This window comes from Meriones unguiculatus, chromosome 10 (genome assembly GCF_030254825.1).
Source record: "Meriones unguiculatus strain TT.TT164.6M chromosome 10, Bangor_MerUng_6.1, whole genome shotgun sequence".
NCBI lineage: Eukaryota > Metazoa > Chordata > Mammalia > Rodentia > Muridae > Meriones > Meriones unguiculatus.
This window is the reverse complement of record NC_083358.1, coordinates 109,868,573-109,894,088: the sequence shown is the minus strand read 5'-3', so window position 1 is coordinate 109,894,088 and position 25,516 is coordinate 109,868,573. Positions and strand designations below refer to the sequence as shown.

Here is a 25,516-nt window from a genome sequence, read left to right as displayed (position 1 = left end):
GGCTGGCTGAGAACTAGTTCTTAGAACAAGGCTGGCCTTGAACTAAAAAGTACCGGGATTAAAGGTGTGCATAACCGCTGCCCAGCATGTTTTGGTTTTGGATTTTGTTTGAGACAGGGTTTCTCTCTGTAGCCTTGACTGTCCTGAACAAGATTTGTAGACCAGCCTGGCCTCAAGCTCACAGGGGTCCGACTGCCTCTGCCTCCCAGAGTGCTGGAATTACAGGCGTGTGCCACTGCACCCGGCTATATGTTTAGCTTTAAAACAGTACTGGAAATGAGCAGTGTGAACATTTTATCTAGAGTAGAGGAGCAAGCTAGAGGCTGCTGCCTCTGAAGTCCCTGAGCCCTCTGTAAAGACACAAACCAGTGCTGCGGATGGAGCCTTGGGCTCCACCAAAAAGAAAAACGAGACCAAAGTATGCATTTTGTAGTTGTTTTTTTTTTTCTCTCTGTATTAAAAATATATAGTGGGTGCTGGGGTTGAAAGGGTAGGTTACGGCATAGACATCATCTCTTGAGGGTGAAGTGGCCATTACCTCTGGGTTCTTTCTATCTGGGGAAGGCAAGAAAATAAAAGGAAAGATTATAATCACTTCTACATTCCATTCCCTGCTTTACCCTGCTACAAACCATTTCCTCAACCCTACTGGTTTGAATTAGTGTGTGCGTGTGGCAGGTACGTGTGCACACACACGTATGTCCTTGCGTGTCCTTGAGTGTGCCAGGAGTTGACATCTGTTGTCTCCTTGCCTCACTGAGCTGGTCACATGTGCATGACTTTTGGAGGTGCCTGGGGATCGGAACTTTTCTCGTGGTTACAGGGCAAGCTTTTTATCCATTGGGCCCTCTCCCCACCTCTGCTTTTCCTCTTTATGTTTCTTCATTTATTTTGTTTAGTGCTTTAAAACAGGGTCTCATGTAGCCTAGGTTGCCCTTGAACTGTGTAGCGGAGAATGACCAAAATATTTTTGGGTTCCTGTTGCTACGGTTTATTCTGAGCTGGTCAGGCTTGGTAACACATGGCTTTAATCCTAGCACTTGGGGCTTGAGACCAGCCTGGTCTACTTTCTGAGTTCCAGCCCAGCCAAAGCCACATACACCCTCCCTCTCTCAAAAAAAAAAAAAAAAAAAAAATTGTGGGAATGGGGCCCATACAGTAGATCCAGAGGCCAGCTCCCCACCCCCCTTTTGAGACAGGGTTTCTCTGTGGTAGCCTTGTCTGTCCTAGACTTGCTTTGTAGACCAGGCTGCCCTCAAATTCTCAGAGATCCGCCTGCTTCTGCCTCCTGGAATGCTGGGATCACAGAAGTGGGCCACCATGCCTGCTGCCTGAGCCTTTTACTTGCAGAGTCATCCTCCTGGCCTGACCTGGAACTTCCGTCTGCATGGGCACACGCAGGCAGGTGCCCACAGTTCTGGGGCTGGGATCCCCCTCAAGTAGGAATTACCCAGGTGGCTGAGTGCCTGATGTGTCTGTCCTTTAGAAGAGCAGTACGCGCTCTGAACTGCTGAGCTGTCTTTCCAATGTGCTGACCTGGAACTCTGCTCTCTTGCCTCCACCTACCAATCCACCACCATGAGCAGTTTGTGGTGCTGCGGCTCAGCCTGTACCTACGAGGCAAGCACTCTGCTAACCGAGCTACGGAACTCTCCAGCCCCCAGGTGCTCTGTTTTTATATTAAAAATAGAACTGGACTCTCAAGGAGGAAAACAAAAATAGAAACCAGTTAAGTCACCCTTTGTTTATTGTCTTCCCCCCACACCCATTACTCATCCCTAGCAACTGAGACCACTTTATCCAGTCAGTCTGAACCTATAGTAAAACTTTTGTTTGTTTGCTTGCTTGCTTGTTAGAGACAGGGTCTCACTATGTAGCTCTGGTTGGAAGAACTTATATAGACCAGGCTAGCCTTGAACTCACAGATCTGCCTGTCTTTGCCTTCCAGGTGCTGGGACTAAAGGTGTACACTACCACTCCTGGCTTCTTTGTGAAATTTTATGTTGCTGGGTAGCATGGGTACTAGTGGAAACCCTGGTCTCAGTTGTGTGGCCCTGTCCCTGTTTTCTTCCTTCAAGGATGGGGATTGAACTGAGGGCCTTGTGCTTGTGCTGGGGAGGCCACAGAACTGTACCCCAGCCCTACTCGCTTGGAAACCTGTCTCTTCATCTGTAAACAGGAAAACACCCTGTAAGGTGAGGACAGATCCGAGAATGGCCTCAGATGCTGGCTGTTGCTGATGCCCAGCATTAAGTTACTGTATTAATCAGAGTTGAGAGATGGCTCCGAGGTTAAGAGCACCGGCTGCTCTTCCAAAGGACCTGGGCTCAATTTCCAGCACCCACATAGTAGCTCACATAGTAGCTCATAACAGCAGTTCCAGGGGATCCAACTCTTGTGTGGCTTCCATGGCCACCAGCTGCACAGACATACGGAAGTTTAAAAAGGCAAAAACCCAACCTAACACATTTTTTAAACTTTCTTGATCATTATTTGGTTAATATGTTTCGTGTCCATTGTCTATGCATTTAGTCAAGTATGGTAGGAAAATTGTGATCAATCAGACAAGACTACCTATCAAAACCCTCAAAAAGAAACAAAAAGGGAAAGAAGTCTTATTTGGTCAATAATAATGTGATGACCAGTAAGACAGCTAAATAGCCAGTATTTGTTCAACAAGTGACAAGGCATGTGCTGCACACTTGTTACCCTGCCGTAGAAGGAATGGCACCCTTGGCTACACAGTGATCTCAAGGCCGACCTGAGCTACAAGGGACTCTTTCCTAGCTTGTGTGATGGCTCTAAGCCTGACAACCTGAGTTTGACCGCTGGAAACCACATGTTGGGATGAAGGAACTAGCTCCCACAAGTTGTCCCGTGACCTTCACAAGTGCATACACAACAAACATGCACACTAATGTAAAAAAGCAAACTCAAACCCAGCAGGGGCAGAAGGATCTGTTTGAGTTCAAGGCCAGCCTGGACTATGCAGTGAGTTCTAGGACAGACAGGACTACATAAAGAGACTCTGTCTCAAACAAGAAACTGTCTCAAGAAATAGGTAGCTGAGCCTCCCACTGTACGGAAGGTTGAGGTGTTGGAAGAATCGCCTCAGCCCAGGAATTATAGACTAGCCTAGATAACATAGTGAGACTTGATCTCAAAATTAAAAAAAAAAAAAAAAAAGTGGGCTAGGGGTTAGGGAAGTAAGCAGGCTGTCAATGCAGTTTAGTAGAACACTGCTTACCACGCTCAGGCCCCAGTGGCGTGTGCATGTGTACCCGATAGGCACCAAACAAAACACAAAAATGGGCCAAGACTGACCAGTGCAGGTTATGACCCAGTGCCCAACCGGGTACCTCAGTCACAGCTCATTCAAGTACACTGGCTGTGTTAGCGACAGGATTGCGACATCAGGACTTCTTAGATTATCGAGAGAGGCCCTGGCTCAACAGCAGAACAACTTACTGGTTGCATCTCTGTGAACACTGAAGAAAGGCTGTTCCAGATATCCTCCAGGCCATTCCTGACACTTTTCCAAAAGGCAAGAGCTGGGCTGGGGCTAGTGAGAGGGAGGATGGGTCTGCGTCTCAGGTGGCCAGAAGCCAGAGGAGACGTGGGGCGGCTGGACCGCGAGCTGCAGCCGTCGTCAGGGCAGAGGCCTGAGTCCAGAGGGCACTCCTCCCGTTGCTTATTGCAAGTCCCACATTCCTCGTAGGTGCAAGGCTTGTGCTCTGTGCGGAGTTCACTCAGCGCTCCAACCCGAAGGTGCCCCGAAAGGCCACGTAGCTTCCCAGCCCGGCTCCTGCTCATGGTGCCTGACTTACAGTGGCAGTGCCATGGGCCCCAGGGCATCAGCATCAGCCGCAGATCCTCAGGAGGCGGCATGGCTGTGGGTGAGGCCTTTGGCCACGGGGTCGGGGTGGACCCAGGTGTCGACCACTGGCGCAGGGTGGACTCGGAATTCAGGTCCAGAGTAGGCTTTGAAGTGACGGTCGACAGATCGTGGGTTATTCTAATGTCTCGCTCCTGGCTATTGGCTACAAACCTCCCGGTGGTGCTGGAACTTTCCGTAGTACTGGAGGTCGAAGAGAAAATGCCAGAGTTGGTGGGTTTTTTGGTATCAACCAACGCCCCCTCTTCCAAGGAGCCATCGTTATTGAAATTGGAGTTGGCCAGTGACGACCGGCTAATGCTCGACACAGTGGACAGGAGCTCAGCGGCTGCCGGGCCGGCCAAGCTGTCGGCAGTGACCAGGGCATCATTTTCATCCTCCAGATTTGCCTTCACCTTCCGGGGTATATAAGTCCGGGCGGTGGGGCTTGTGCTCCGGAGGCTGCGGGCTGGGCCCCCGAAGCGTAAGCTGATCCGCTGCATCCCTGTCGGGGTGGCGGTCGGGTTTGACGTCTGGTCTTGGGCCCCCGCCGCCCGGAGCCCCAGACTTAGCAGCAGGGCCCAGAGCAGCATGCAGGCGGCGGGGACCATGGGACTGGGAGGCCCAAGCTCCTACCTCCTCTCCCTCCCTTCCGCGTTCCGACAACCCGCCAGGTCTCGAGGTCGTTTGAACAGACCCGGAGGGAGCTCCGAGGCACGTGCCTCGCCCCTCCCCTAAATGCTCTTCCGCGCAGGGCCAGCAGCCCAAGGGGCTGAGCTAAAAATCCCAAGGAACCCTGGAAAGCAAGAATTCTGTGCCAGAACCGAAAGGCAGATTGTGATGTAAGGGCTTGGGGGGCGGGGGGGCAGACTTATTCATTTCCTTGAGCAGACTTAAATCTCTCACCACAGTTTATTAAAGGCCACAGGCCTGAATTTGCTAACGAGGATGAAAACACAGGTTATGACAACAGTCCCTCCCAGATCACAGGCAGCAAACTAAGAAGGGGTTGGCTCTTCAAGATTTTGCAAGCTGGCTCCTGGCCTGCCAGCAGACAGGCTGGCTGTGGCTGTTGGTTAAGCCCTTGACCTTTCATCCACCTCCCCTCCAGGGCTGCTAAGATAGCTAAGATGCGAAGGATCCCAGCGGTTTTGATTACAGAGAAGAAAAATGAGACGCACACATTTTATAGCTAAAGCAGAATTAAAACCCAGAGCTCTGACCTTCCAACGCCACACTCAGCCTTCTTTTTGGACAGCCCAAATGCAAGCCACCCACATACGGGGTTCCCACCCTCAAATCCCAGCTTAAAGGCAGTGTCCAGAAGAGGGTATCACATTGAGAAGTGAGGGTCCACTGGAACTGGAGCTCCGGTGCACAGACCGACTGTGATCTTTGCCCAGTTTGGTGTTAGGTACCCTTCGAGCCATGGAGATCCTGGTCCAGCCTACAGAGGGTCGGGGGAGAGAGGCAAGGTGAACTGGAGGAGCTAGAAAACTGAGTGCTTGAGTCACCTCCCATCCTCTGTTTGCTAACATATTCCCACTGGATATTCTCTCTTCCCTGCTGGCTTAAGCCCTTGATAATTTGTCAGGCTACACTGATACAGCTCTTCTGTGCTGGGATTGTTCCTCGGTGCCCCCCCCACCTCAGTGTCTCTTGCAGAACATTTTTCACTTGTCCTTTAAGCTGTGTTTACATTTTCTATGAATGGGAACACATGCATGCCATGGATTTATTCCACCGTGTAGGTTCTAGAGCTTGAACTCAAGTCGCCAAGCTTGGGAGTGAGTACTTTTAGCCACTGACTCATCTCACTGGCCCTCTTCATGTGCCAAATATAATACTGCCCCTTAATTTTCCCATGGAAACAATCAGAAACAGGGCTCATGTGTCTTAGTTCTCTGTATCTCCCCAGAGACATTAAGAAACAGGATTGGCTTTAGACATCCCATCCCAAACTAGCATCCTTGGGTGCAGGACTTACTGTCTGACCACATCAGGTATGTGGACTTGATCTAGGCTGATGAGCTGGGCCAGCTCCCCAAGGCTGTCCAGAAACCGGATCTTTCGTGTGAACTTGGAACTGAAGAGAGAGTAAATCGTTTTATATTGGGAGAGTGATCCTGGAGGATCTCATGAAAAGAAATGTAGCAAACAGAATGGCAAGGCTAGAAAGAGGGCAGGATCAGACCGCCTCAATGTCGGCAGTGAAAATAGAGAGAGGGGTGTCCTTATGCCCTGAGTTAGTACCTGATGAAGGGCCGAACCAGGGCCAGGAAGGCCTTCACATACCACGTAGCGTGAACGACCACCAGGGCTCGAAGGTTTTTCCGAAGCCTGAGGAAGAATCCAACATGCTCACATGATCCCTGTCCCACCTCTGCCCCTTAGGAACAGCTGGGCAACCTTCTAGGCTGCAGGCTCTTTGGTGTCTTTCTCATTTCCAAATTTCTCTGGCAGCTGTGCCAAATAGCCATGTCTTAAATTCTTCCCAATTTATTCTGCCCTCTACACTCCATGTTCAGGGAATGTTCCTTTAACAGTACCTCAGTCTTTGCAACTCATTTCCCTCCACCCTACATGAATTCCTTTCACAAACTTCTCCATCTCTTCCAACTGTGTAGCCCAGGCTACAAGTGGAAGCCAGGTGTTAGGGAGCCTGTGACCCCAGCAGATGCAAGAGGCAAACCAGGGCTACACTGAGATTCCAAAGCCAACTGGGGCTATGTGAGGCCCCTATGTGAAATAAAACACAGCCTTCTCCCAAACAAGAAACAACATAGCTCTTAAGTGAGAGAAAAAAATCAGCAAGGTGGAAAAATCAGCAAGGAGGAAAAAATGGAAAAGGTGCAGGAAGAAAGATAATTAAGCAAGGGTGAGTTGTGACAGGCCAGGCATGGAGGTAATACCTGTAATGTAAGCTCTGGGGCCATAGAGAGGCAGGAAGACCAGGAGTTCAAGCTTATGGTTAGCTACAGAGATCTTGAAAGGCCAGCCTGGACTATATGATGAGGAAACAAAGGAGAAAAAGAGGAATATGAGTGGAGCCAGCACAGTGGCACACGCCTGTAGTCCCAGCAATTGGAAAGGTAGCGGCAGCTTGATCTCTGTGAGTTCAAGACCAGTCTGGTCTACAAAGTAAGTCCAGGACAGGCAAGGCTACACAGAGAAACCCTGACTGGAAAAACAAAACAAAACAAAAAGTGCCATGAGTGACTTACATATCAGGAACGAAGGAAGAGAAAGCAGTGGAGATGTGGAGAGTGGCAAGATTGGGATAAGGGAGAGTGACCCCACGCATCAGGCAACATGCCGTGTGAATTTACAAGGAGACGGGACAGGAAAGTGAAGTGACCTGTCCAAAATGTAGCTAGTGAGTCATGAGGTCTGAATGTCCCTGACAGCACAGGATACAACAGGAGACACTTTTAAAGGGATGTAGAAGGACAAAGAAAAGAAGAACATTGGGCATGGGGCTTCAGGCCAGTGATCCTAGCATTCAAGAGGCTGGGGCAGGAAAACCTTGAATTCGAGGACAGCCTGAGCTATAGCTATAGCAAGCAGGCCTCAGAAAAGAAGAACGAAAATAACAAGAAACACACAAAGCATCAACTAGAAGAAAAAAATAGAAAAATGGAAAAGAGATGGTAGAGAGTTGGGGCCCTCCTGTCCTGGGGTCTCACCTCCTATCCAGGGTACGGTAACACTGGCGTATCCAGGTGAGAGGTGGCACTTGGGCCCTGCTTGTGCCTCCATTCAAGTGAACGAGCAGATAATTTTCAGCTACCAGCAGTTCCAAAGTCCCCACCATATACCTAGGCGACAACATTGGGAAAGGTATAGGCTGGGTGTTTCCGGAGCTCGGGAACAGGGACATGGAGAGCCTCCTCCAGTCAGCTACTGATTCTGGACAGGAGTCTTTCCTCCTTCCCCTTCAGGTCTCCACCTCACCTGAACAGGTGTTCCATGACATAGGTGTAGTTGGGGATGCTGCTTCGGGGTAGATAGCAGGAAGCAAAGAGGATGACAGCATTAAGGCCATCGCCGTGATAACCTGAGGACCAATATAAGAAAAACTGACTCAGCTGCGAATCTGTAAACAGACAGTACTTCTATTTAAGGTAAGGGATTGTGAGGGTCTTTGGAAGTCACAGGAAGGGTGCTAAGCTAAGGCATGCTAGCCAAGCCATCATCTTTTTGGGTGATTGTTTTATATTGTAGATAAGTGTTTTGCCTGTGTGTGTACGTATGTACTGTGGGAACCAGAAGTTGTGAGATCCCCTGGAATTGGAGTTACGGTGCTCTGCAAGTGCTCTGACCTGCTGAGCCATCTCCCGAGCACGAATGTCGCCATAGCTGTGGTTTTCATTTACTATTACTGTGTATGTGCACATACGGGTCTATGTGGGGGTCAGAGGACAACTTCTGAGGAATTGAGTCTCTCCTCACACCTCTCCATGGATTCTGGGATCAAACTCAGGTTGCCTCACATGCATGTCAAGCACCTTTACCCACAGTGCCATAGTTTTCATCCCTGTATTGTCTTTGTCGTTACCTCCATGAGACAGCACTTTCTTATAGGGCTCAATGATGGTCATGTCCACCCGCTGCTCTCGCTGTCCTGTTCGGAACACTCTCCAGCGATGACCATCTTCTCCAGCCACATCCCATACACAACCCCGGCCCAGCCTTTCTGCTGCCTCACTGGCCCCCAGGCCCTCTGCCCGAGGCAAATCATCTAAAGCACACGGGAGGGAAAAATCAAGAAGGCGGGGTTCTTGTAATTCCCTTGGATCAATAGTTTACTCCAACTGTTTGTGCGTTTGGGTTTTTGAGAGAAGGTCTCGCTGTGTGGCTCAGACCAGCCTCCAGCTCACGACTGTTCTGCCCCAGGCTCTTGAGCGCCAGAGTTACAGGCGTCCACTATGCCTCTCTGGGAACTTACTGCTTTTATCCTCTCATGTTTCAGTATTTTCACTGGCTCTCAGCTTGTCCAGCTCATCCTGTGTGTCTCTTCTGCCACTCCCTAACTTACCCTTTGCCTTAGGGTTCTCTGGGTCTCTCTCTCCTCTTCCCCATCACTTGCTCCCTCCCTCTCTCCTTCCTGTGTGTGTGTGTGTAGCTGCCTAGACTGGTCTTCAAGGCACTATGTAACTAAGGATGGCCTTGGATTTCTGTCTGTCGTATCTCCCAACCCCTGGGATCTCATGCGTGTACAACCATGCCCAGGTTCTACTAAGGACTTCATGCATACTGGGCGAGCAGCACCCGGTCAATTAAACTACATCCTCACACCTCTTTTTGCTGAGATAAAGTCTCAATTCGTATTTCATTTTGGTATTGATCTTTCAGTCCTCCCAATCCAGCCTCTCCAGTAGCTGGGTGCCAAGTGTGTGTCATAATAAGCATCCAAGTCACATGCTCTTATTTCTTTCTTTTCTTTTTGAGTCAGGGTCTTACTCTGTAGCCTTGGTTGTCCTGGAACTCACTCTGTAGCCTAGGCTGGCCTCAAACTCACTATGTAACAAGAGCTAGAGTTTTCTGGAGTAATTATTAGTGTTTTTGTTTCATTTTGTTTTGTGTGTGTGTGTGTGTGTGTGTGTGTGTGTGTGTGTGTGTGTTTAGTGTTTTGGAGACACTGTGTCTCTGTTTAGCCGCGGCTGTCTTGGAACTCAAAATGCAGACCATGCTGTTGTTCTGGAGCTCACAGAGATCTATGTCTCTCCTGAGTGAGTGCTGGGATTTGGCTCTGGCCTTTTAAAACATGGGCTGTGGCGATGTAACTCTGGCCCTCACGTTTGTATTGCAAGGACTTTGCCAACAGAGGTATCTGCCCACGCTGTAGTCAGGCTACAGTCACTAAATGTGACTAGACACCCCATGATTAAAACCTTTGTGTTATTCCTCATTGTGCAGCTTACAAAAGTCTGTACCCCGTAGCCTAGCAACAGGGGCCACAAGGATACGAACTCTGCCTGTTTAACCCAGCACTATCTTCTGACACCCTTCCTCTGCCTCCCGGCCCTACAGGAATATCATATAGCAATAACAATAATTCTGTAGTTGAAGAGCAGATTCAATAACCTATCCTCTTCTCCTATTATTCCTATATGATATTAATTTCATGCTACACAGCCCTTCATATGTAAGTAGTCAGGCTTTGTGCTTTGAACTCCCCAGTGCATCGTGCTATTGCCTGGATAGCTACATCTGACTAGAACATGCCTTCCCCAACCCTGATAAACATGACCCTTAACATTCAGTCCTCGACTTAGAATCTTCTCAACGTCCACACACGGACAGCCCAATGGTCGGCTGCATTATTTATAGGTATTTATTGCCTAAGGGTGGAACACCGACTTGTGTTTGTTTGTTCGTTAAGTTCACTTGGAGAAGAAGGCCTCACGCTGTAGCCCCTTCTGTAGCCTAGAGTGTCCTCAGACTCCTAACAATCCTCCCACCTTAGCACTGACTGCTCACAGGCATGCCTCCATCCCTCCCCTGCCCCTGCCCCAGCTTTTTGTCCTTATTGATCTCAGGCCTGTCAGGCAGCAACTGGCTGTAGTCCCAGCCCTTGGGAGGCCAAGACAAGAAGACTCTTGAGTTTGAGACCAGCTTGGCTTACAAGAGACTCCCTATCCCAAACACAAGAGCAGAAACAGTCTGGCTCAGGGCAGCATGGAACAGCCAATTCACTATTTTTTTTTTTCTTTCATTTTTAAAATGGTTTTTCAAGACACAGTTTCTCTGTGTAACAGCCTGGCTGTTCTGGAACTCACCCTGCAGACCAAGCTGGCCTTGAATTCACAGAGATTCACCTGCCTCTGCCTTCTGAGTGCTGGGATTAAAGGTGTGTGCTGCCACCACCTGGCTCTTTTTTTCTTTTTCAACCTTTATATTTTCCTCTTGTTTGCTCTTTTGTTTACTTTTGAGACAAGGTCTCACAACGTATCCCAGACTGGCCTCAGACCCAGAGATCCACTTGCCTCTGCCTCCTGAATGCTGTGGTTAAAGGCTTGAACCACCATATGAAGCTTTGATCTTTTTATTATTATTATTGTTCTTTTTTCTTAATTATTATTTTATGTGTATGAGTGTTTTTCTTGAATGTGTGTCTGAGCACCACATGGGTGTCTAGCGCCTGTGGAGGCCAGCAGGTGTTGGATCTCCTGGACCTGGAGATACAGGTAGTTATGAGCCACCTGTGGCTGCTGGGGATTGAACCCATGTCCTCCAGAAAAGAATCAGTGTTAACTGCTGAGCCACTTCTCCAGCCCTTCCATCTTTTTCTTAACACACTTCTCCTCCTAGTCTTTGGATGGTCTCCTTTCCACTCTGGGAGCTGTTCCTTTCCTCTCTGAGGCAACCCATGTTTCTATCTGGCCCCTCAGCTAATACTTCATCATCTCTTTTCTTTACTTTTTTAGATTTATTTATTATTTTACGCGTATGTATGGGCAGCACATGGATGCCCAGTGGCCTTGAAGGTCAGAAGAGGGCATCAGATCCCCTGGGCCTGGCGCTACAGATAGTTGCCAAGTGAGTGTTGGAAACCAAACCCAGGTCCTCTGGAAGATCAACCAGCGCTCTTAACCACTGAGCCAATACTGAGGCCTCCCCTTATCATCCCAACAGCCCATCCATCCACCCTCAGCTGCATTTCCGCCCACTTCCACCAGCCCCGCCCTGGGGTCTGCTCCCACCTTCCCATTCAAATTCATGTCCGCTGTCCAGCTGCTCAGAGTCCGAGGGTGTCTCCAACTCCTCCACCTCCAGGTCCAAGCTGCCGTTAGAAGAGGAAGACGCAGAGTGGGTGGGGGAGGCTCCATTGTCTCCTGTTCCCCGAGTCAGGCTCAGCTGCAGTTCTGGGGCAGAAAGACGCTTCCGCATAGGGCGCTGGCCACACAGGGCCAGAGTGCTGGGGGTACCTGTGCTTGGAAGACAAGGAGGGAGAATACACACATGGAAAAACTTGTGAGTTGATGGCGATTTGAGATCCCTGTATGGAATGGAGGCATATGCCTGCACTCCCCACACTACAAAAGACGGGCAAGAAATCCTAAGTTCTAGTTCTTGACTACTTATCAAGTCACAGGCCAGCCTGGGCTACATGAGTCTGGCCTCAGGCTTACAGAGATCCCCCTGCCTCTGCCTCCCAAGCCCTGAGATTAAAGGTGAGCATCACCATGCCTTTGCTTGTTTCTTTCTATGTGCATGGTTATTTCTTGTGCACGTCTGTCTGTGTGCCACATGTGTGCCTGGTGTTCCCAGCCCCAAAGGGGGTGTAAGGTCTCCTGGGACTGGAATTAAGGATGGCTGTGAGCCACCTTGTGGGTGGTGGAAATCAAACCAAGGTCCTCTGGAAGAGCAGCCAGTGCTCTTAACCACTGTGCCATCTCTCTCTCCAGGCCCCACATTCAATTTTTAACTTGATAATACCATGACTTTTGAGAAAGGGAAGTCACACAGGGCAAATGGAAAGGGAGAAAGAGGGCTACAAAGAGACAGAAGCTACAATGAGACCCTTGCTGCAAGCCAGCCCCAGAAGTCGACTAAAACCAGAGGTCTTTCCACTTTCCTTTCCCTACCTGCCTGTGCGTCTCTCTGAGGGTCTTCAAGATCTCCAGACGGACCAGGATCCTCAGGAAGCAATCTGGAGGGGAGGGATTGAACAGAGGCTCAGACACCCCAGCCTGGTGCCAGCTCTCAGCTTCCCTCTGCCCTGTAAATGTTTTCTCCTCTTGCCACTTTCCCCCAAAGTTTTTGTTTCATGTCTACGGTGTGTTTTGCCTACATGTTTATTTGTGTACCACATGGGTGCCTGGTGCCCTTGGAGCCCAGGAGGAGGTGCCAGATCCCCTGGGACTGGAGCAAAGGATGGTTGTGAGGCTCCATGTGGCTTCTGAGACTCAAACCTGGGTCCTCTGGAAGAGCCACAGGGAGGGCAAATGGCTCTCAGCCTCACCTAGGAAACTCTTCATCTTGCCATTCTTCCTTCAGCTCCAGGTCTCCAAGTCTCAGGGCTGCTCCTGGCTCGGGGGCTCCTGCCTTCTCCTCAGCCCTGATGGTCAGCGCCACAGAAGAAAAGGCGATCAATGAGATACCCTAGACAGTAGCCTGAGGGACCCAGACAGAAGATGGCAGACGCTGGTGTGGAGAACATGCTGCCGGGAGCACTCATCTAGAGAGAGATCACCTGCTGCTGAGCGGGGCAGAGCGGGTGGACCAGCAGGCTGATCATTTGCCTCTGTGGTAGTGGCTTCACCTGCTGTGTAGGACTGAAAGGCTTCGCACAGAACAACTGGCTGGAACCCAGACAGACCTGCCTGGTTAACCCTGGGCAAGGCAGTAGCAGATGGCACCTGGTCAGCCCGGCCTGTCCTCTGCTGTTCTGGGGAAATGGGACACAGGTGGCTGGACAGAGGGAGGAAGGAGGGATTCACTGAGGAGCAGAACCAGGGTCTAATTTTGTTTCTGAGCCAGCTTTCCTAATGGCTATTCTAGAGGAGTTAGAAAAAAAAAAAAAAAGACAGCTTGTCAGACATAAGACAGGAACTTTTCCTTAAACTGTGGAATTGGTTCCATACTGTATTAATTTCTGCCCCAAACCACCCTGCTCCTTCTCTGCAAATGTCTTCTCTTCATGCTCTTCTTTGAAGAACCGGGAAAGGCCTGGGTGGTGGGAAACGCCCTCTCCAGCTCCAATCAGGCCAAGGCCTTACTTACCCTCCTTCTAATGTCTTTTTCCCTGTTTCTTGCATAGTCCCCATCTTCACAGCTTGTCCTGTATTCTTGGGCCCTTAAGCAGGCTAGGAGGCTGTGGTCCCAGCCCCCAACGCTTTCCTTTTCTGTCTCAGCTGTTGCTCCTGCCTCTGAGGAAGCAGGAGGTGTGGAAGGGAGGTAACCTCATCTTCAAACAGGTTTTGCCACCTCCCGTCCCAAGGAGCAGGTTTGCCCAAAAGCCCAGCCTCTTGTGTGGGGGCGGGCTTTCGGGTGAAGAGTAAGGGTGGCAATTTGTTCTCCATTTCGGATTCTTTATAACCGGGAAGCCCTTTGTTTTGCCCTTTTAAAGGGTTAATGATAATTTTATGTATGTCAGTATGTGTGAATTCCTGCAGAAGCCTGAAGCTGGCATTGGGTATGCTCCTCTATTTATGGAGGCAGGGTCTCTCAACTGAGACCAGAGCTCCCTGATTTCAGCTGGCCAGTTTAACTCTATGGAGTCCCCTGACTATTCCTCCTGACCGGGATTACGGGATTACGGGCAGATGCTACACCTGTCCAGCCTTTGTGTGTCCTGGGGATCCAAACTGGGGTCCTTTTGCTTGGATAAGTGTCTTAGCCCAATGAGCCAGCTGCCAAGCCTTTATTTTTCAGATTGTCTTATATTAGAACAGCCTGATGTGGAATAGGTGGTTCTGCCAGGAGCTAGGTTTTTCCTTATGTTTAGAGTACCATTTCTTGTGTGCGAGGATACTCGTAGGCTTGTGCACACATGAGAGGTGCACTCCTTTATCACTTTGCTGGTTTTTCTGAGACACGGTTTCTCCCTAAACGTGGATCCTGGCTCTTGCATTGGCTAGGCTGGAATCCAACAAGCATCAGCAATTTTCCTGTCTCTACTCTGCTTGGAGCTGGGCGGGGAGAGGTATAGGCCTTTGTAGGGTTGCCCACCTTGTTACACGGGTGCTGGGATCTGAACTCATCTCCAGGACTGAGGAGAGAGCACTTTTAACTGAGCCATCTCTCTAGCCCTGGGAGCCTACGTTTCTTTAAAAATGTGTATGTGCATGAGCGGACTGCCTGAACATCTGCCTGTACACCAGGGGCACGGCTGATGCCCCTAGAGGGCAGAAGAGTGTTAGAGCTCCTGGGACTGGAGCTACAGATACCTGAGAGCCCTGTGGTTCTGAGAATTGAACCTGGGTCCTCTGAAAGAGCAGCCAGTGCTCTTAACCCTTGAACCATCTCTCCAGCCCTTAAAAATTATTTTTGGTTATCTTGGCACTGGGAGACTCTGCCCACATCATCTTACCACCCCAGTAGCTACTTTTAAAAGCCGGTCCTGATGAGGGCCTGTAACCTCGGCTTCTCAAGATGCTGAGGCAAGGTTGCAAGTTCAAAGCCAGCCTGGGCAACTTAGCCCATCTTGCAGTAAAAAGTTAAAAATGGAGGCTGGTGGTGGTGGCACATGCTTTTAATCCCAGTGTTTAGAATTCTCTGAGTTCTAGGCCAATTTGGTCTACAGAGTAAGTCCTGGGATGGTCAAGGACAAAGGAAGCGGGTCTCAGGGAAGAAATAAAAAAGTTAAAAATGAGCTAGAGATATAAAAATGGTCAGTGGTAGGTCACCTGCCTAACATGCATGAGTCCCTGGGTACAATCCCAGAACCACACACACATACAGGTAAAGCTATTTTGGTTTTAAGTCTGTCTTGGGTCTACTTTTCCAGCATAAGGAAAACAGAGGAGACAAGCCAGGAAAGCTCATGTATGCAATTCTATCACGGGAGAGGCTTGTGCAGGAGGACTGCCGTGCATTAGAGGTTAGCCTCAGCTACATATAAGCTAGGGCAGCTTGGGAGACTGTCTCAAAAAAAAAAGAGAAAGAGAAAGAAAAGGAAGAAGGAAAGAGAAAGAAAGAAAAAGGAAGGAAAGAAGAAAAGAAAGAGAGAGAGAAAAAAACTAACTCAGTCAGAGTGGGAATGGGAATTAGGGAAAGGCTGAAGTGACTGAAGCCAGCTCATAGCCAAGTTAACAAGGTCCACGGAGAAGGGCCAGAGATGAGCCTGTGGGAGGGGCAGGATTAGCAGAGGGAAGGCCCGATTATTCTGTTAAAAAGAGGCAAGACCTCAAATCAGAAGAAAGTATTTAATATGAAACAAAATGCAAAACAAAGTACCAAAGTCACAGAACACAGTCCCTTTGGGTTCAGTGACTGCACCAATAGTTCACATTCCCAATGGCTACAGATGGACCCTAAAGTGGTCAGACTGCCCCAAACCACCACACACCCTACCCTACTGTTTGGCCATACTGTTTGCAACTTATATGGGTTAAGAACAGGGGAAACGGCTTGGTGAAAAGGGGTGGGGGGAGACATGGAAAGTCTACACATGCAGACTACACTGGGAGAGAGCTTGCCTCTGGGTCATGATTACATCCCTGTACATGCTACATAAGGCTAAGTCCCTTGGTACAATCACACATAAACATAAAACAATCAAGTGACCCCAAGCACTCCCGGGAAAGACAAAGAAAAATACAAAAAAGCAGAGGAGAGAAAGGATGGCAGGAAGAGGCAGGTCACAGAATACCATGGAACATCTACCCCTAACCCTCATTTACAGACGTGGAGATGTCTCACCAGAAGACACCCTATGCTTTCTTGAACTCACCAGACCCACTACAGCACAGGCTCAGCCAATTTCTACCCTCTTGGCAAAATGATTATGAGATCTTACAGCCACCCTGGGTGCCAGGAGACCCCAAGAACCCTAGATCCTCAGGATCTCTTCTGGCTTCCTGTGACTCTGGGACAGAAGGAGCCAAAGAAATAGAAAGTTGGGACATCTGTTCAAGACAAGAGACTATCCAAGTATGATAGTACATGACTACAATTTCAGCACTCAGGAGGATTAGGAGTTCAAGACTAGCCTCAGATACACACAGAGTTCAAGGCCAGCCTAGGCTACATAAGTCTCTGTCTCAAATAGAAAGTAAAAAGGTGAAGTAGTGCATGGAGACAGGCAGTAAATTGGTTTCATGACAGATCCTGGCAGTCCACCATCCTCTGAGGACACACGGATGGAGTCTACATTCCTTTAGTCCTGCTTGGCTAGGACAGGGACAGCGCCACACTGTACCTTCCCAAACAGAATAGAGGAAAATCAGTGCAGATTAAATAATAAAATTAAATAAAACTTGTCTGGCAGAGACGGGAGGGAGAGGGGAGGCAGAAAGCCATTCTTACAGCAGCTGCTTTCGGTTCCCTCCCAGTTTTATGAGAACAGCACACCAGATCCTGGAGCAAGAGACACGGTTGCTGAAATAGTCAAACATCTCAAAACATGCATTTGAGGCAGGCCAACTGCCTCCTCCTCACCTCCCCACCCTCTTCCAGCGGTCACTTATTTGACGGGGAGACTCTGGCACACTGAGACAGTGAGATCTGACTACACTTCTCAAAGATGGCCTCAGCAGAGAGCTTTGGCAGCTCATTCAGAGGGCACTCGTCCACCAAGCTGTTCATGGGCGTGGGTGGCAGCGGAGGGTCTTCTTCATCTTGACTCAGTCCAGACATCACAGAGTTGCCTGCCCCATCCAGTTCCTTGTCTGCCTGCTCCCTGGACATGCCTGCCACCTCAGGCTGCCCTCCAGGCATCTTCATCGAGTCAAAATATGCTGACAGGGCTTCTTGGAGCACAGGCAGAAGTTTCTTTCGAGAGACCTGGGTGTTGCCTTGAAGATATGATTGGAGGTTGGGAGAGATGCTTGGCATAGGGGTCAGCTTCAGGGGTGGGGAGGTGCACTGTTCCAGGGCTCCACAGATCTACAGAAGACAAGAACAGGAGATGATGTACAATGTGGCACAGCAGAGAGCTGAGGCTTATAACAGAGGCAAAAAGTGTTTTGCTTGCTTGCTTGTTTGTTGAGACAAGGTCTCACTATGTACCTGGTTGGCCTAGAACCCAGAGTTTCATCCCCCTCTGCCTTCTGAGTGCTGAGGTTACCCTGTGCCACCATGGCCAGTTTTTGAGGTATTTGGGATTCAAACCGAGGGTTTCAAACATTCAGAGACCACGCTGCAGATGATTTACATCTCTATACCATTTCCCCACCTCCTTTTTTTGACACTTACTTGGGAGCTCAGGCTGGCCTTTAGTGCACTGGAATTCCCCTGCCTCAGCTTCCCATGTGCTGATATTATAAGACACCCTGCATGGTTGGAACATTTATTTGGATGACATTTTGTTTCATTAACAAAGAAATCAAAGTGCATGGAGGTTTTCTTGAATGAAATAACATGGCTGATGGCAGAAACTCAAACAGATCCCAGGACCGCTGTCACTTGAGATAATGCGGGTTCCGTGTGTTTACTGGTGCTCAAGGTCTTGAACTTTTTCTTTAGGTAGGACAGGACTAGCGCTCAAGTAGAGATCGGAGGACTAAGACCAAACAAACCGAGGATGGGCGATAGGCCAAGCAGGCTGCCAATCTGGATGTTTACAAATAGCTCTTTCTATTGGTACAGTTACTAAACTCACATACGATTAGGGTAACTGAGGCTTACATAGATTAGCTCAGTTTTTCTTCCTTTCTTTTTAAAATGTTTGTTTGTTTATGATTTTTTGAGACTGGGTTTCTCTGTGTAAGCCCTGGCTGTCCTTGACTCACCTTGTAGACCAGTCTGGCCTTGAACTCACAAAGATCCACCTGCCTCTGCCTCCCAGGGTGCTGGGATTACAGTTGTCCACTACCGTTCTTGACTTAATGATTTATTTTTATTTTGTGTGTATCGGTGTTTTGTCTGCATCTATGTGTGAGGGTGTCAGATCCCCTGGAACTGGAATTACAGACAGTTGTGAGCTGCCATTTGGGGACTGGGAATTGAACCCAGGTCCTGCGGAAGCACAGCCAGTGCTCTTAACCTCTCTTAACATGTTTTTTCTTTTTTTGAGGGTTTCTCTGGGTAACCCTGGCTGTCCCGAAACTCAATCTGTAGACCAGGCTTTCCTCAAACTCAAGAGATCCACCAGCCTCTGCCTCCTGAGTGTTGGAATTTAAGGTGTGCACCAGCATGACCAGTAGATTAGGTCACAGTTTATACAAGATGAAACTGACATTTGAACCCAGGACTGTCACTAGAGTCGTGTTCTAAAATGTGTTATACTACTATTAACAGAAGGAAAGAAAGGGCAGAGCTGACTGTGCAAAAGGGTCCTATCTCCCAGCACAGAGAGTGTGGGCTAGGCAGTTAGTCATAAGATAGAGCGGCCGAGGCGGGACTAAGTTCCAGAGGGGGAAGGGTCCTTTCTGACAGCCTAGGCACCTTCTCGTTAACATGGTCGGTAAGAGCTCCATGTTCCGAACACCGACTCTGCCTCAAAATGCACTTTATGCTAATGATCACAGCAGACTGCAGTAGTGACTCTCACCATGACTTGAGTCCTCTGGCTTAGCTCAAAAGGCAAGCAGGCAGGGAACCCAGAAAGAAAAACATGTCCGTATAAAACCCGCTTCTCTCCATAGCCAGCTACCCCTACACCAGAGAAGGAAACAAAGAGGAAGCAGCAGCAAAGGGCAGACATACCTTTCCTGAGTGCAAAGGACTTGTGGCTGGACTGTCCTGAGCACCCTCCCAGTACAAGCAACCCAGAGTCTTGAGTAATTTTGAACCAAAAGGAAGGCCAGGAAAGGGGCTGGGTCAGTGCTGAGCCCTTCTCTGGAGTGTAGTATCCAGATGGACCCGGAGTGCCACACAGTTGAAAAGATTCCTACCATGTGTTTAGAGGCTGGGTGTCTTTACTTTGTGTGGTGTCTCCAACCCTGAGCTACACCCCGTCTTCTCTCCTGTCCATAAATTGTCAAGACTACAGAGATTTATTTTAGGGTCCGACTATATAGACCTGGCTGGCCTCAAACTCGTGGGCTATCCTCTTGCCTCTGCTACCTACTGCTAGAATTAGAAGTGTGTGCAGCCATGCCTGGCAATAGCTCTTAGGGTTCTCTGATAGATTCACCACTATTAAGTAGAGCAGGCCGTAGTTCCTACATCCTGGGAACAGCAGCCTCAGTCAGTATGACCCATGAGAGCAAGCTTTGGCTACAGGTGGGTACTTCCTTCTCACCAGAGTTTGCCTCAAGCTCCTTGTCAGCGTAAATTGTTGTCTCTAATCTTCAGAAACACTTTTCTCAATAACTGTATGACTAAGACTATTCCCTTGTAGACAGCATGAACAAAAAGCAGGTGGCCTGGGTGCAGCCTGGGCTACTGTGTAAGATCCTGTTTCAGAAACAAAAATAGGGCCAACAGATAAGGGGACTTGCTGCCCAGGCTGACTGCCTGTGTTTGAGCCCCAGGACCTACAACTGTAGAAGAAGTGAACTGATTCCTGCAAGCTGGCCTCTGAGCTCCATGAATGAATGCACACACACACACACACACACACACGATCCCAGCATCCATACTGCATGGCTAACGAACACCTGTCACTCTAGCTCCAAGGAGCTGAACACCCTCTTCTGGCCTACACACACACACACACACACACACACACACACACACACACACACACGTGCACATTCTCACATGGATACATAAACACACAAAAGCAAATAAAATTTTAAACCACATACAACTCAAGGCAAGGTCCTACAGCAGAGATACACAAAGGTACACTCAGGCCATTGACCCTCAGGTTGACGCGATGGAGACTCACTGTCATTCGAAGTGCCACGTGTGGACAGAAAATAGCCAATTGCCGTACTGGCTCATTGTGAGCATTGAAAAAGATAGTCATGGCAACCAGGGCATCGTAGCTGTGATCATGGCAGAAAGTACTGAGATCTGTGAGGAGGTTTGACCGCTGCAGAAAGGCCTAGATGGGAAGAAAAAGAGAGTGATGAAAAGTTACAGCTAGACCATTCTTAGTCACCAACAAATCTTCATGAAGTGCATGCAACTCACAAATTGTGTTACACCTCTGGAGATTGTGACAGAATGGGGAGAATATAGACTTTCATTAGGACAGAACTGTTTTGAAAATCAGCTCTCCTACATTGCTTCTTAGGAATCAGATAAAGAAGTGATATTAACCCCCCTGGGCCTAAGTTTCCTCAATAAAACAAGACAGCATTTACCAGAAAACTCTTTTCAAACTTAAACATGAATATAACAAAGAATAAAAGTGTGAGCGGTTGCCTGGCAGTGGTGGCACACACCTTTAATCCCAGCACTTGGGAGGCAGAAGCAGGCAGATCTCTATGAGTTAGAGGCCAGCCTGGTCTACAGAGTGAGTGAGTTCTATACAGCCAGGGCTACACAGAGAAACCCTGTCTCAAAAAACAAAAGCAGAAACACCATCAGTGGCGGTTGCTGTATGTGCTGATTAGATTTTCTGCCAACCTGTCACAGGCTGGGTCATCTGTGAAGAAAAAAACCTCAACAGAGAAAATGCCTGCTGGCAACCCCGTGGGACATTTTCTTCATTAACGATTGATGTGGGACGGCCCACTTACCTTCTGGGTTATGAAAAGAAATAAACAGAGCAAGCCATGAAGACTAAGCTAGGAAGCATCATGTCTCCAGGATCTCGGCTTCAGTTCCTGCTCCCGGGTTCCTGGCTGTTTCCCACCACAATGGTAATCCACCCTTTGCTCATTGCTTGCCAATCTATATTAGCCAAATATTTTCCATGCAGCATTTTCTCTAATATATAATACCATCATTTCCTTTTTTTTAAGATTTATTTTTTGTGTTCATTGGTGTTTTGCCTGCATGTATGTCTGTATGAGGGTGCGAGATCCTCTAGAACTGGAGTTAAGACAGTTGTGAGCTGCCATGTAGGTGCTGGGAATTGAACCCAGGTCGTCCAGGAGAGCAGCCAGTACGCTTACCCACCGAACCATCTCTCCAGCCCCACCCTTTATTTCAAATCAGGGCTGTTCTCTACCCCTGGCCTTTCTTCTTTAACTAATTAGTGTGGCATATGTACATGTACGTGCAGGTGGACATGAAGGCATGAGTCTGTGCAGAAGTCTTATTCCCGGGAGATGGGAGTCTCTTGCTGGAGCTGGAGCAAGGCTGGCAGCGAGCCAGCCCCGGGTATCCTCCTGCCTCCTCCATACCACACTAGAGCTGCGAATTGCAGGCTGTGCCCATGTCCAGCTTCTGTGTGTTCTGGAGATTTGAACTGGGGTCTTCCTGATGGAGCCCGATGGTCCACAGACCCTTCTCTGCAGCCCTCTATATCTGGCTGTTCTGCAGTATTAATTTGTACAGTGGTTGGATATGTGGTCTTGAATGTTGTCGTTTGCTTTCCAAATTAGGTGATCTACCATGGCTTCTTACGCTATGGATAACTATGGGTGTGATCCCACACAGGATCTCATAACTGAGAATAATGGAATGAGAGGCATGAAATGTTTACCAGGTTTCAGTGGTAAAGCTTTGTCCCGTATGTCCCCAGCGCTGAAAACAAACCCATGAGGCCACTGTATAATATGAACTGTACCACTTGTTTGTTCAGGTTTATTTTATTGTATGTGTTTAGCCTGTGGATGTACCCGCACTATGTGTGTGCTTGGTGGTGTCCACAGAGGCCAGAAGATGCCATGGAACCAGAACTATAGAGCCACCACATGCATGCTGGGAACCAAACTCAGGTTCTCTGCAAGAGCAACGAGTCCTCTTAGGCACTGAGCCATCTATCTCTCCAGCCCTTGGTTGCCGTTCTCATTCTTTTCTAAGGTTCATTTGATTTTCAAGTGCCCATGTGAACCTACACATGTGAATGCGGACACCTTTGAGACCAAAAAGATCAGGGTTGGAGTAAGGAAAGGCCAGAGGTAAGACAAAGGAACAAGACAGACTTTAGACTGTATAAGGACAACAAAAAAGCGCAAAGCAAGGGTGACGGGATGTGCTCCATTTGTCATTTTATCTATTTAATTATCTGACATAGGGTCTCACTACGTAACCCTGGCTAGCCTCGAACTCCTAGAGATCAACCTGGCTGTGCCTCCCAAGTATTGGGAATAGAGGCATTTGCCACCATACCTCCTAGGGTTACTATTGCTGTTGCAAAAAGCCACAATCAAAAGCAACTTGAAGATGAAAGGGTTTACTTGGCTTACATTTCTCTATCGTAGTCCATCATTGAAAGAAGTCAGGGCAGGAACTTACACAGGGCAGGAACCTGGAGGCAGGGGCTGAGACAAAGGCCCTGGAGGGATGCTGCTTACTGGCCTGCTTCACATGGATTGTTCAGCCTGCCTTCTCATAGAACGCAGGATCACCAGCCCAGGGATAGCCCCACCCACAATAGACTGGGCTCTCACATTGATCACTAATTAAGAAAATACCCTATGGGCTTGCCTATGGCCTTAAAAAAAAAAAAAAAAAGATTTATTGGGGCTGGAGTGGAGGGATGGCTCAGCATTTAAGAGCACTATCTAGTTTTCCAGAGGTCCAGAATTCAATTCCCAGCAACCACATGGTGGCTCACAACCATCTATACTGGGATCAGATGCCCTCTTCTGGCATGCAAGTGTACATGCAGATAAAGCATTCATCTACATAAGATAAATAAATAAATAAATAAATAAATAAATCTTTAAAAAAAAAGATTTATTCCTTTATTTTTAAAAAATTATTTATTTATTATGTATACAATATCTGCATGTAGGCTTGCTCACCAGAAGAGGGTGCCAGATCTCATTATAGATGGTTGTGAGCCAACATGTGGTTGCTGGGAATTGAACTCAGGACCTCTGGAAGAGCAGACAGTGCTCTCAACCTCTGAGCCATCTCTCCAGCCCAGCCATATATATATGGTTTTGTTTGTTTGTTTATTTTCGACACAGGGTTTCTGTATGTATCCTTGGCTATCCTGGACTCTCTTTGTAGACCAGGCTGGTCTTGAACTCACAGAGATCTGCTTGCCTCTGCCTCTTGGAGGCAGAATTATCCCTGAGGCAGATTAACTACTATTGGGATTAAAGGTATTGCATGTGCCACCGCACTTGGCCCCTGTAGCTAAATCTTAGGGAGTTATTTTTTAGATTGGGGTTCCCATCTCTCAAATGACTCTAGTTTGTATCAAATTGATATAAAACAATCCAGAACATCTAGCCTGAGATATATACATTCATTCTAAAACTTTTTGGCAAAAAAAAAAAAAAAAAAAGTGTCTATAAGTGTTTATGTGGGTGCAGACACCTACAGAGGCCAGACAGCACAGGAGTCCCTAAACTGAAAAATTATCAGTGGTTATGACCTGCCTGACATGGGTGCTTCAAACTGAACATCAGAGCAGGGATCGCTCGAGGCTGCCGAGGGTCATGCTACAGCTGGATGTGGTGGCCCCAGACTGTAGTCCTAGCTCTTAGAGGCAGAGACAGGAAGCCTGCCTTGAATTCACCATCAGCCTTGGCTACATAGCAACTTCCTGTGCCAACCTATCTTGAAAAGCACGTGAACAAGACCAAGGAGATGGCTCAGCAGGTACACTTGCTGCCAAGGCTGCCGACCTGGGTTCAGTCCCCAGAATGCACACAGCTGGAACAGAGAACTGACCTCTGGCCTTTCTAAGTGTGTTGTAGTTTTTGTTTGTTGAGTCAGGGTTTCTCTGTGTACCCTTGGATGTCCTGGAACTTGGTCTGTAGACCAGGCTGGCCTTAACGCACCTGAGTGCTGGGATTAAACATGTATGCCGCCACTGCACAGTTGGTTTTGAAAAAGGGTCTCACTCTGTAGCCCTGCCTGGCCTGGAACGCAGAGATCTGCCTAGAGTGCTGAGATTAAAGGCACGTGCCACCGTGCCCGGCATAAATGTAATTTAGAAAATATTTTGAAAGGGCTGGAGAGGTGGCTTAGCTGTTAATGGCTAGAATATGTATACTTACATTTTAGAAATTTTATTTTATGTGTATGATTGTTTTGCCTGCATGTATGTATGTGTAGCATGTGTGTGTGCCTGGGGCCCACAGAAGTCTAAAGATGGTGTCAGAATCCCTGGAACTGAAGTTCCAGATGGTTGTAAACTACCATGTGGGTGCTAAGAACTGAACCTGGGTCCTCTGTAAGAGGAAAAAATGTTCTTAACCACTAAGCCAACCTTCCATCCCTGTCAAAAAATATTAAAAGAAAATTATACACAAAAATCATGGATTGCTCGACAGAGAACGGCCTGTAGGAGTGCAAAACTGAAGTGAGTGCAGAGAAACTAGCACTCAGGCTGTTCCCACAGCACTGTGAGGGGTGGTGGACGGTGGAGAAGCCCAGAGCAGAAGGAGACGAGCAGAGAGGATCCTGGTCCTCTGAGTGAGGCCGCAGTGAAAGGCAAGGACTCGTGCATGACTGAAGGCATTCTTTTCCATCCCACAGGCAACCTGCTCTTACCTCCAGGTCCATGTAGATGGCACTGACAGCTACCTTGGTGCTTTGTCTGTAGATGGTCTTCTGGTCCTTTCTGAGCATTTGCTCAGTGCTCAGTCCTAGAAAACAGATGGGGAACTAGGAGGCAAACAGGGAACCTGGCCTGATGCCTCCAGAGTAAAGGCAAAGAAAATGGAAAAACACTTTCTCCTCAGGGCAATGAACAGGAACAGTAACTGAAGATGTAATTATATAAAGGATTAAATAATCAAGTCACAAGCAGGAGAGACAGCTCAGCAGTTAAGAGCATTGGCTATTCTTCCAGAGGACCAGGGTTCAATTCCCAGCACTTACATGGTGACTTATAAGTGTGTGTAACTATAGTTCCAGGGAATCTGATGCCTTCTTCTGTCTTCTGTGGGCACCAGCCATGTACATAATGTACAGACATACATGTAGGCAAAATACCCATATATATAAAACACACACACACACACACACACACACACACACACACACATACTGAATCTCAAAAAAATA

The 25,516-nt window shown here is 48.3% G+C and overlaps 3 protein-coding genes across 5 annotated transcripts in view; all 3 read right to left on the bottom strand.

The window, feature by feature from the left end:
- Window positions 1–422: 422 nt before the first annotated feature.
- C10H1orf56 (chromosome 10 C1orf56 homolog) lies at window positions 423–4,635 on the bottom strand. The gene is made up of 2 exons (XM_060393115.1): window positions 3,469–4,635; window positions 423–555 (listed from the first exon to the last, which is right to left on the bottom strand). Exons 1-2 carry the CDS (start codon window positions 4,483–4,485, stop codon window positions 535–537), a joined length of 1,038 nt encoding a protein of 345 aa, XP_060249098.1. The 5' UTR covers window positions 4,486–4,635; the 3' UTR covers window positions 423–534.
- A 132-nt stretch (window positions 4,636–4,767) lies between these two features.
- Window positions 4,768–14,828, bottom strand: Bnipl (BCL2 interacting protein like). Its single transcript, XM_021656828.2, has 10 exons — window positions 13,604–14,828; window positions 12,843–12,938; window positions 12,466–12,530; window positions 11,581–11,805; window positions 8,433–8,615; window positions 7,829–7,931; window positions 7,561–7,692; window positions 6,128–6,214; window positions 5,862–5,960; window positions 4,768–5,321 (listed from the first exon to the last, which is right to left on the bottom strand). The coding sequence occupies exons 1-10, from the start codon at window positions 13,645–13,647 to the stop codon at window positions 5,285–5,287; spliced, it is 1,071 nt and encodes a 356-aa protein (XP_021512503.1). The 5' UTR covers window positions 13,648–14,828; the 3' UTR covers window positions 4,768–5,284.
- Window positions 14,829–15,728: 900 nt separating this feature from the next.
- Prune1 (prune exopolyphosphatase 1) overlaps window positions 15,729–25,516 on the bottom strand; it is a 30,126-nt gene continuing 20,338 nt past the window's right edge. For all 3 annotated transcript variants that reach the window (XM_021656822.2, XM_021656823.2, XM_021656824.2), the window contains 3 exons: window positions 25,001–25,095; window positions 20,319–20,477; window positions 15,729–17,428 (listed from right to left, as the gene is read on the bottom strand). In XM_021656822.2, the coding sequence (XP_021512497.1) occupies window positions 17,003–17,428; window positions 20,319–20,477; window positions 25,001–25,095 (680 nt within the window). In that variant the 3' untranslated portion in view covers window positions 15,729–17,002. The remainder of the gene's footprint in view (window positions 17,429–20,318; window positions 20,478–25,000; window positions 25,096–25,516) is intronic.

Bases quoted from the DNA above. Each gene is read 5' to 3' on its own strand.
- C10H1orf56 (XM_060393115.1), bottom strand. From the start codon at position 4,485: ATGGTCCCCGCCGCCTGCATGCTGCTCTGGGCCCTGCTGCTAAGTCTG. The intron at 556-3,468 runs GTAAGTTGTTCT...TGCCTTCCCCAG, and splicing joins TGTTCACAGAGATGCAACCA to ATAGAAAGAACCCAGAGGTA.
- Bnipl (XM_021656828.2), bottom strand. From the start codon at position 13,647: ATGGGGACTATGCAAGAAACAGGGAAAAAGACATTAGAAGGAGG. The intron at 8,616-11,580 runs GTGGGAGCAGAC...CGTGTGCTTTAG, and splicing joins ACATGAATTTGAATGGGAAG to ATGATTTGCCTCGGGCAGAG. The intron at 7,693-7,828 runs GTGAGGTGGAGA...GTTGTCGCCTAG, and splicing joins GTCATGGAACACCTGTTCAG to GTATATGGTGGGGACTTTGG.